Here is an 11292-nt window from a genome sequence, read left to right as displayed (position 1 = left end):
AATCCATTTCAACCGTTTTCTACTTTAAAATTAGACAACGTGTGAACATTTCCCATTTGATTTCATAACGTGACTTTCAATGTAATTTTCAATGTTTAGTAGAGAAACTCTCCAAAATGTAGTGTAGTTCAGCGTACCCCTCAGGGCCCTGGCAGCTGTGAGTGTTTCTTTTAATATAGAAAGAATAATATCGCAAACTACGCTCAGGTCTCAGTAAGAATTCGTCCCAAAAGCCAAGAAATTTCGGACTGTAGTCTGTCCCAAGACCTTTATGCAGCACTTTTGGGCGATTTTTAATACACATTCCTATGAAAGAAGTACAGTTGAAATAGATAAAAGAGAAAGTTTCCAAGATAATTTCATTTACACATTAGCCTCCTTGGGACGAATATTTTGCCCTCCCCTTTGCGTCGGGCAATATTTCGTCCCTTGGGGCTTATATAATCAATGTTGCCCTCAACCCCAAGCAATATTTGTATAATATTTACAGCTGAAGCGATGATATAACCTATATGAAAAGGCAATATCACCTACCAAAAAAGGTGCCTGAACATTACTTGTTGATTTTGTAGAAAGAAGTAAGAAGTTTGCCAAGGGAACAGTAATAACCACAAACATGTCATTTCCACCTTGGGTATACCATGGCAGTTTACTGGGAACTATCGCCTTGGGATCCATTTTGTTCAAGTAAGTTCTTGCCAACTAAAATTCAGCATTTCAGAATTAATAAACGAGTGTTTCAGCATTATAGAATAGAGCAATTAATTTACCGGTAAGTAAAAGAAATATTTTTTAATAACTGACACACTTGTGAATACTGTAAATTCCTTATATTACACAAGTACTTAATTCCGCAACCTACTGTTTTGTATCAAATCGCGAGAATATAAAATTGCGAATTATGGAAATTTTCTCTGTATTTCTTACAGCTCTCAAGTCTCAGACAATAATGGCGAGATTTTAAAATCCGCGAAGGGTGCTTCTCGCAATTTTACACGAAAATTAATTCCTCGCGTTTAATTAGAACTTATGAACACAATCTTTATTTTTAACAACTTCTATACCAGTACATGTAGTACTTTTTTCCATTCAATCAATTCAGTAGATACCAATTTACGCAAGTATATGAATAAGGAGTTTAAACTTAGAAAAAAGGATACTTTGTTCTCATAAATGATGGTTTGACTTTAAAATGTATTTTATGCATAGTAATACTTGCTCATTTTTTTATGCAAATCTCATCTGTGTATTAAATTTGATGTACGGTAATGCAGAGAAGTCCATTCAAGTGTAAACTTACTTTTCAAGTGAGGAGTATCCTTTTGTTTGGTTTGACACACTTTCTTTATTTTAGGGAGTACAGGTCTGGCCCAATCTACAAAGGGGAGGAACTGTTGATGGGGAAAACCGCCATTGTAACTGGGGCAAACTCCGGACTTGGAAAGGAAACAGCCAGAGACTTTGCACACAGAGGTTTATTGCATTAAAAAGAGAGATCAGATCATCCACTTTAAAAAGACATTTAAAAAAAAAATCTAGATACATGTACAGAGATTATCTTTAATGTCTGATTAAAATTGTAAATAAACCACTTTAGGAGCCCGGGTTATCATGGCGTGCAGGGATTTAGAGAAATGTGCTGCTGCTCAGAAAGAGATAGTGGACGAGACCCACAATCACAAGGTCCTCTGCAAGAAGCTGGACCTGGCAAGCTTTAAATCCATCAAGGAGTTCACAGCTGATGTACAGAAAGGTGCCACATTGTCTCACTGCAGCTCACCAAAAGATTTCCTATCACTTGATTTATCATATTCCTATTGAGGTGAAATGAACCTCCACAACCCTCAAATAAACATGTGATACAGGGGATACTATAAATTTCAGACCCACATTTTGTTCAAGGATCTTAAAACATGTGCACTAGGATAAAAATATCTAGACAGCTTATCAAAAATTGACCACTAAACTGCTAAACACTAGCTGACTTTTAATCACCTGGTATGACTAATATCTAGTTTATGATTATGATTAGCAGTTAATGATTAAAGAACTCTATAAAAACAACTCCATTGGAATTTCAAGAATTACAGAAAAAATTGCCATATTATGCCAGCAACTCATAAACAGTCACTGAAATTTTGTTTTCATCTTAATCTGTTTTTTCTAGAGGTCAAGTTTTTAGACATCTTGGTGAACAATGCAGGTGTGATGCATTGTCCCTATCAGGTGACAGAGGATGGATTTGAAAACCAGTTTCAAGTGAACTATCTTGGTAATGACTCTTTCTCATCTCTGGCTTACCGGTGTTCATACTTGTAGGGAACCAACTTTTATTCTTATTACGCAATTTATCAGAAATAACCTGATTTGCCATGACAAACATTCATGATTAAGATGTAGATTACCCAGTATAAATAATAGTACTGTATTAGATTAGAGAAATAGTATACTATTAGACGACTTGCTCATAGCAAGAAAAATTTGCAATAACAAGGCTTGCGAAAACCTTTTGAAAATTTCTTGCACACAAAATAAAGTTGGTTTATAATACGTTACATGAATCTTCCACTATGAAGATACCAATGACAGTTGTGGCCAAGTTAAAAAAAGCCCACAGTGACCTTTGACCTTTGATGGCTGTTTCAGGTCCGGTTTTACTGACCATGTCCCTTCTGGATCTGATGATTAAGTCCGCCCCGAGTCGAATCATCAATGTGACCAGTGTAGTCCATGCTGCGGGACAAATCAACTTCAGCGACCTGAATGCAGAGAAAGGTTATCACATGACTCTCGCCTACAACCAGAGCAAGTTGGCCATCTTGATGTTTACAAAGGAGCTGGCCAAACATCTACAAGGTATTCACACATGTAGAGACAAAACACTAAACAGAATATGGTCTCCGAGTTAAATATAAAAATGTATCAAGAGCATCACTGAGCATTTGATTTAAAATGGTGATTTACAGAGTAAACCAGGTGGAATTTGAGTTATGTTCCTTGTAAATTTCAAGCTTAAAATGTTTTCTGAATGCTTTCTGAATACTGTAAATTCCTTATATTACGCGAGTACTTAATTCCGCGATCCCGCTGGTTTCTACCAAATCGCGAGAATATAAAATCGCGAACGTTGAACTTTTCTCCTTATTTCTTATAGTTTTCAACTCTCAGAAAATAATGGCGAGATTTTAAAATCCGCGAAGGATGCTTCTCGCAATTTCACGCGGATATTAATTCCTCGCGTTTAATTAGGAATTTACAGTAACTGGACAAGCTTCTCCTTGTGCATCTACACACATGCATTGACATAAATGATGTTTTAGATACTGAACTCCAGCATTACATTTTGGGAGTCTGAAATACTAATAAAAAATCATATTTCAGTGATTTCATTTTTGGAATTTGACTGGACAGATTGAAACTTCAGGGAAATAATTGAAAAAAATCATCTACATATATATCAAAACATAACTTCAGTGTAAGATAAGAGCTGAAAATAAGACATTTAGCCATAATTCCATCTTTGCTAGCCAAGTGGACCGAAAACCCTTGGCTAGCAAAGATGCTTTAATTCATGGATCTCAATTAAGATAAAAAAAATTTTGAAGTTAATTTGGGTTAACATCTGAATTCTAAGAAAAGCATCTTGATAAGACACTGAGACTTTGTTTTAGGTACTAAGGTAACCGTCAATGCTCTTCACCCCGGTATGACTGACACCGAAATTAACCGACACCTCCGGTGGAACAGCTTAAGAATTCTGACTTTCCCCATGAGGTACTACTTCCTCCGCCAACCGTTCCGAGGAGCCCAAACATCAATCTACCTTGCTGTTAGTCCAGAAGTGGAAAACATTTCGGGCAAATATTTCAGGTGAGCATGAAATTCTGCTTATGTTTAAAAACTGTATATTATCGATCGTTAAAAGAACCCAGCTAATCAGCAAATTTAAAAAGAAGCTGAACGTGTTATGTAGCCACTACAAGATGTGATTCAATTAACTGAATTCTGTAAATAAACAAAGTAAGGGAAGTGGTAAAAAATCAATTCTGTGCTGGGACATGCACCACCTCTTGTGTATTATACCAGCATTGTGAGCACTAGGTACCATAATGTATACAGGGTATTTTTTCCCCTCATTGTTTTTTGTGCCCTTTTACACTTGCAACAATTTTCCTCAATCTTGAATTCCCCTAGAGACAGTTGGAGATAGATACTCTTTCTAACTAACACAGTTATTTAAAAATTGACAGCAAGGTATAAGGCGAAAATAAAACGGGGCAAATATTTCCCTGTATACAGTTTGTTACAAATTTGTACAGTACTGATCAATCAAGAGTCCTCCGAGACTCAAACCCAGGGCCCTTGATGCTGGACTGGAAACACGCACTCATATACATGATTTAGTCATCAGCTAGCACATGTTTCATATTAAATCTTCATAAACATTTTCATTGGAATTATTTTCTTTGTTTCAGTGATTTTGAAGAAAAAGAAGTAAAATCAGAGCAGTTTTTGGATGATGAAGCTTGCAAACAGTTGTGGTTAAAAACTCTACAAATGGTTAAATTGATATGAAGATTTTATTCTAGTATATATGTGTGAATGTTTACAAATGTGTATGAAAAGTTTGACCAATAAATTATGTGGAGTAAGTCTTCTAAAGGATTACGTGAAATATGTGCACCTTCCACCCTGCCGTTCATTCACAAAAGAAATGAAGAATTTGTTTTTCATTTCTATATGCAGTTAAGGTAGTATGAGACACCTCCATATTATGACGTAATCCCTAGCAAAATAAATAATAAAATCATTCAAAAGATATTTCAAAAGCACCCGCATATTAAGTTACATTTTTCTCCTTCAGTTGGCCACTAGTTAAAGGGGCATGGTCACGATTTTGGTCAAATTCTATTTTTATGTTTTTATTATTTACAATGCTTTGGAAATGCATTTCTAATGATCATATAAAATTTAAGAGTCATTCGTAGATTTATAAGCAAGATACAGGGCTCACAATTCTTTGTCATGTAAACAAGGCTCGTGCCCTGTTTTTGTTCACATGGGTTCAATATACAAGTAAAAAATCTTTTCCAGCTTATTTGTCTGTCGTTTTATTTATTTTAATCATAGATAAACAGTTCCCAACGTTTAACACATTCGTTTTAGGTTTAAAACTAAAATTTTTACTTCAACGTTCAAAATATAAACAAACACTTTGTTTACATAGTGAAGAATTTCAAGCTCTGTAACTCGCTTATAACTCAACAAATGACGCTCAAATTTCGGTTGCCTATTAAAAATACCTTTCTGAAGCATGGTAAATATTAAAATCTGAAAAATAATTTTTTACTAAAATCGTGACCATGCCCCTTTAAAAGGTGCAAAAATCCCGTTGTCTTTCCCCATTCACATATGGTTAACCTTCGTTTTAGCAAGGTAATCAAATTAGATTCAAAATCAAAGAAATCCCAATCTTTTTCTTCGTGAACAAACAGTAAGTTTATGAGCATATATTTTTTAAATATACAATGATACATGGTGATTTTCTTGTCCATTGCGACACACAGCCCAGGGCTGAGTTGGTTGCAATAAGGCCTGCACATTCATCATTATTCTTTAAAAGCACGGAGTAACAGTACAGAACAAAATATTTGGTTATGAGGTCTAAAAAATCATTGACAATGCTGTAATGCGCAGACCTGTGTGTGTGTGTGTGTGTGTGTGTGGTGGGGGGGGGGGGGGGTCCACTAACCCCTTCCCTGTTGGATAATTCTAACTGCAATCACTGGTATTTTTGGTATTTTTGACGAAACAACATGATTAGTCCGTGGTAGACCGATTCTCTAGATACATTAAGGTATATGGGACACCTCCATATTGTGACGTACTTCCTATCAAAATAAAGAGAATCGAGTAAAATTGTACAAATGTTTTCTTCAACACCGAAGCGCAGTGGGTTAGAGCACTAAATATCAATCTGTAAGTCATGGGTTCGAGTCTTACTGGGGCTTTTATACTTTTTACCCCTCCAAAAATATTGAAACATATTTTTTGGTCAAATATTGCAAAATTATAAACAGGTGAAAGTATTCTGATTGTAATGTACCCTTATTCACATTAATATCGACAGGTTCCGATACCAGCCATGCACCTTAAGAGATTTGCACGGGCTGCTGAAAAAGGGCCTCGGAACCACCGACATTAACCCCCCCCCCCCCCCCACACACACACACAAGTATCCACTGGGACACAACCCCCCACCCCCCCCCCCCCAAGAAAATAACTAAATCCATGCATAATAACAATTCTATACGTTACAAACTCTTTGCATTATATTAGAATGTATCAATTTTATTCACTCGTTTCACTTTGAAATGTGGTATTTTGTTTTACAATTCCTCGTATAAAACGTGGCTGTTGAAATGGTATAATATATACCGGCGTACTTTTAATGTTAACGCTTGTTAATTTTACCAGGAAATTAAAAACTGAAAGTTATCGGAAAAATCAACACAACCAAGTAGATCGAGGGTTTAACATAAAAATGGCAGTTGCTTTTCTGTCCACACTAAATTTAACCTTCAGTAGGTCTTCAAAATTTTTTAAATCCGCGGTTTCTGAAGTCGGAAACATGAACTGATAAATATGTTTCAAAAACTTTACTTTTATAATATTTTATAAGATAAACAAGATTAAAAAAATTAATCTAATATTAAGTAAAATAGTTACTAATTTTATTAATTTTGTAAGTAGTTTGACTCAATTAAATGATGTCAGTGTTGCATACATATACTATTCATCATATTGGCGTACGGTTTTTGTTTTTATTTATTTTTTCAAAGCTAATTTAAAATGAGAGAGAGAGAGAGTTTTCACCGAAACACAGCTTCCAGTCAACAATATACAATAAATTTTTTTATCGAATTTCTAATAAAGGTAAGAAGATAATAAATATACTTCATGACAATTTGTTAAAAACAGTGGTATAATACGTCTCTCTGTTTTGCGATGTTTTTATCCCCATTGTTTGTACACAGTGAACAATGTCATTAATTGTGCTCATTCGCATTGTCTAATTTAGAAAAAAACTTTCGTCGTCACTGCACGAGTATCACACCAAACTTCCGTGATGATATGACCTTTGTTGACCCATGACACACTTTTATTATACGGCCGATATATCATGTAAAAAATGATTCATTTTGAAAAAAGTTTTGCATCTATACTATAAATAATAAGGCCCGAAATAATTTTGATAAAATTTTTGTTGAATGGAATAATTTTAAAATGATAATGATAAAAATTCAACAATTAAACAGTTTTTAACCAGAAATTATAAGTTACATAAATTATTTTTTTTACCATAATATTGCCCACACGGGTGTCCATATAGAAAAATTTGGTAACTGTACATTGGTTCTCGATTAACCAATGAAATTGCTATACGCTGTATAGCAGCGCCATCTATAGTTCTAATGTCGTCGAGTGGAAAAGGAACATTGAATCCAACTTTCCGCGGGACAGGGGAAATAGAAAACATGTTTATCAAGACCAGGCGAAAACTGAGGGGACCATACTATTTACTACGACGACGATAAATAGAAAATAGTTTCATATATTCATTAAGGTAAGATTTCTTTGTGTTTTACTCGTTAACAAGTGCGAGGTCATTGCTCGCGTTTTGGTGTCTATGCCGACGGCATCATGAAAGTAGAGAAACTCGACTACCTCGGTAGAATATGCTTCCCTAATTGCAGTTTTTATTAAAGAAGCTGAATTTAAGTGAAAATAATGTCGAGAGAGCTTTAAATGTGGGGTACTTTCTTGTTTGAATACGTTGGTTTCATGGAAAATTTACCGATATATAAATAGAAGCCATTTTGATTCAGATCGAGGCTGTTTACTTGAAACGATGGTCTTGAGTAAAGCAAGTCACGTCGCTCATCCAATATCAGTACAATGTATATGCGCACATTTGGTAACACGGTTTTATACATTTCTTTTACTTGTGATGAATTTCTTAAATGGAATTTAGAATTACTTCAAACCGAAAGGAACTTTAGTACATTTCTTGGTACTTTGCTAAAAATAGATTTATGGAAAATTAGGGTAGCACTATTTTAGGACAGTGAGGTGAGATATTTAAATATCAATAACATGTCTTTTTGTTTGTTGATGAAAATTTAATATTGTATTAATATTATTTTCAGGGTTTCATTTCTTATAAAACTTAAGGGGAAAATGGGGATCAAACGCAAGTCAGATGAAATGGAATTGGAGGGAAATCAAAGACAATCTGTTTTAAATATATCCATGTGTAAGCTCCAAAACCCGACAGGGAAAAAAGTAGAGCCATCGCTTCTTAAATCTGTACTTATTTTAAACACTTTGAAACATATAGAAACAGAACTTAGAAAAGAAGGCATAAGTAGCGAGTTGCCACCCTCTGCCAGTCTCTCATTTCACAATAATTCCGAAAACTTCACCATGGATGTACTTCCTCTGGATTCCTTAGATGGTTCCAGTGATTACATAGAACAAGACATGTCGGACCTTCACATCAATGGAAACCTCCATCAGGGGATGGACAGTGCCGAGGACCAAAGCATTTCCAAAGCACCTCTCCCTCCATTTGAGACATTTGTAGAACTTTCTAACTCAAGCAATCACAATGCCAACAGCTCACCAAAGAATAAGGTCTCAGGCCCAAAATTTGACATCTGGAGCTCCAGCCTTCCGACCAACATACCCTTCAAAATGGAGGATGTATTTGGTGACACCGATTTATCCCAGTGTGACTTTGATATCTTTACATCACTCTCATCAACTATCAAGTTGACACCTTTAAGTGCCGAGGAGGTTCTTCATTCATTTCCCTCCAATACTTTGTCCGATTCTTACCAAACTTTCCTGTCAACGTCATGTAAAAGCGATATTCTTCCAGAGGAAATCGACAATATTATGCAGATTTTGGTAGGAACGTAGAATCCGCTGCCAAAGTGAACAGGGATGTTGGACTACTGATATAGACGAGAGGTTTATTCTTTCACCCTATGGCAGCACGATTGTTTTACTGTTGAAGATTTTTAAGTATGATGAAAGTGTGTTATTTATCGACTGTATGTTGCTATATATATATATCACGAATCAAAATAATTGTACCACTGTGTACATTTTGTGATTTGGAGCCAAGCACTCCAGGATTGTGCAATTTCATTGTCAATTTTATTGCAATGCTTGCCAGCAAAGGATGTAAATATCCCATAATTAATTTATTGACATTGCTTCATATGCATTTGATTTCATGTAAATAAATGTATATTTATAAGAATATTTGAAGAGAATTATGATACTGATTGTGAGGTTTTTACCTGATGTTGAGAATTCTATATGTATTTTATATGTTTTTTATTGTATAAATTATATTTATCATTAGATAGGTATATGATGTCATAGAATTTTAATGCCGAAGTCACTTTGCAATATTCACACACTGTGATATTAATGGACTGCTGGCCTGACTAGTACCATATTAAGAGGCAAGTGATCAAATACAAGTGAACAAACCTCTGGAGAATTACCATGTACTGTTTGTTTTTTGAGATATCAGATACCGGTCTTTTACAGACTTGTTTGGTATGTAGCTCTCTGAGTGTTACATTTGATGCTTATTAGAGATTGTAGGTTAAAGATACTGCCCGAGATTGTTAAACAAGGAAAAGGAGAAAAATAGTTTAGTTGACATCAAAATCCATTTATATTTGTAACATCTGTCATTGAGAAGAACAGTGGGTAAAAAATCATATCACAAAACTGTTCCACTGGAAGCCATTTGTAAATATTGCATCATCATGATAACTCTCATGTCATCAGCATTGGTTGTAAAGAGTAAGAAACATTATTTCTATTCATGTTTTCTCATTTGTTTTTTCCCTGTATAATTTTATTTATTGTATCTATTTATATTTCATATATAATATTTATACTTGGTATCAAGACATGTTTGTAAGACTAAGGGAAATAATCTCTGTTGATGATCTGTTGATATTTTAAGCAACAGTATTACATTTTAATATACTGAACTTTTTATATTTGATAATGTTACCAAAAACTCCTTACTTTGAGGGTTAGAGGGAAATAATTAAAAACAAGATGTTTTAAAGGGGAAAATGTTTAACTTTGTAGACCATAGAACTATCACAAAGTTTCATAAATCTCCTTTGCCATTTTTTAGAAGTATTGAATTTTATAAATGGTTTTTACACTGCATTGAAATGAGATTCATGGCGATGAATTATAGTGGATGCTAATTTTATTGGGGGGGGGGGGGGACTTGTCAGAAACACAGACAAATACAAGTGTTATTAGATATATAGAAAGGGTCATTACAGAGCACCAAATAGAAGGGGTATTAAACTGGTGTTTGTATCCCCCTTTTTACTTAGCATGACATTTTACTACTTACTTGCAATTATGAAGATACGCAATCTTTGTTCATTGTTATCATAGAGTATTAAGTTTATTCTGTAAATATGGTAGATATTTCTACAGCATTCAAACAGGGTTGCAGATGCATAAGTTTATCAAAATCTTTCTAGATTGACAGTACCATTGGCTGTGTTTTTGCCAGGACATAACTCTATGCACACACTGTCCTCTTTCATGTTGTAGCCCATCGCGTTCATCAGTTGTACTTCAATAAATTTTATATATAAGTGAAAAATTGTGTTGTTTTAATTCAAGCCAACTAATGGAGCATTCTACCTCTAGAGTACCTGACAGGTTTGAATAGTTGGAACCTTCCACAGAGGTTTTACATGTTTTCTCTACATCATAATGGGATAATCAAAATGTATCTGACATAATGAACTTCTATTGATTAAGTATTTTTCACTGCTAGCTAACAGAAACATTATGAAAAGTTTTTACACAGTGTGCTTGACGACGGGTTTGAATAAAATAAAGTTAAATAGTGTCGAAAATTAATTTGCAAATTGATTGAAAAATATTATATATATTACCTACATGTACGTAAACAAAAATGTGTTTACATGAACCAACAATTGTGAGCTCTCTGTGAACTCAAAACGTGCCCATCCTTCTTATAAAAACATTTTAAGACAACTACGCATTTTATAAACAAATAATTCTCGGATTTGAAATCGGACAAAAATAAACAACATTGTTTACGAAACACAACACAAACAGCACGTGAGAATAGACGGGTATTACTGCCACGTTTTAAAAAGTATTTTGAATATAGCAACATAAAAGTTGTAGTTTTCAACTTCA

At 34.4% G+C, this 11292-nt stretch overlaps 2 protein-coding genes across 2 annotated transcripts; both read left to right on the top strand.

Annotated features, from left to right (window-relative positions):
- Positions 1–17: 17 nt before the first annotated feature.
- LOC128178516 (retinol dehydrogenase 13-like) lies at positions 18–4656 on the top strand. Its single transcript, XM_052845722.1, has 8 exons — positions 18–157; positions 573–687; positions 1355–1473; positions 1598–1753; positions 2168–2272; positions 2647–2856; positions 3672–3870; positions 4476–4656. The coding sequence occupies exons 2-8, from the start codon at positions 617–619 to the stop codon at positions 4573–4575; spliced, it is 960 nt and encodes a 319-aa protein (XP_052701682.1). The 5' UTR covers positions 18–157; positions 573–616; the 3' UTR covers positions 4576–4656.
- Positions 4657–7456: 2800 nt separating this feature from the next.
- Positions 7457–10723, top strand: LOC128177563 (uncharacterized). The gene is made up of 2 exons (XM_052844313.1): positions 7457–7627; positions 8211–10723. Exon 2 carries the CDS (start codon positions 8242–8244, stop codon positions 8983–8985), a length of 744 nt encoding a protein of 247 aa, XP_052700273.1. The 5' UTR covers positions 7457–7627; positions 8211–8241; the 3' UTR covers positions 8986–10723.
- The last annotated feature ends 569 nt before the right edge of the window (positions 10724–11292 follow it).

The sequence above is a fragment of the Crassostrea angulata genome, chromosome 3 (assembly GCF_025612915.1).
Source record: "Crassostrea angulata isolate pt1a10 chromosome 3, ASM2561291v2, whole genome shotgun sequence".
Taxonomy (NCBI): Eukaryota; Metazoa; Mollusca; class Bivalvia; order Ostreida; family Ostreidae; genus Magallana; species Magallana angulata.
Note: the sequence above shows the minus strand (reverse complement) of the source record. Positions and strands in the feature narration are given on the sequence as shown.

Excerpts from the sequence above, each read along its gene's own strand:
- LOC128178516 (XM_052845722.1), top strand. The coding sequence starts at position 617 with ATGTCATTTCCACCTTGGGTATACCATGGCAGTTTACTGGGAACTATC. Across the intron at positions 1,754-2,167 it reads CACAGCTGATGTACAGAAAG|AGGTCAAGTTTTTAGACATC; the intron begins GTGCCACATTGT and ends TGTTTTTTCTAG. Across the intron at positions 2,273-2,646 it reads GTTTCAAGTGAACTATCTTG|GTCCGGTTTTACTGACCATG; the intron begins GTAATGACTCTT and ends TGGCTGTTTCAG.
- LOC128177563 (XM_052844313.1), top strand. The coding sequence starts at position 8,242 with ATGGGGATCAAACGCAAGTCAGATGAAATGGAATTGGAGGGAAATCAA.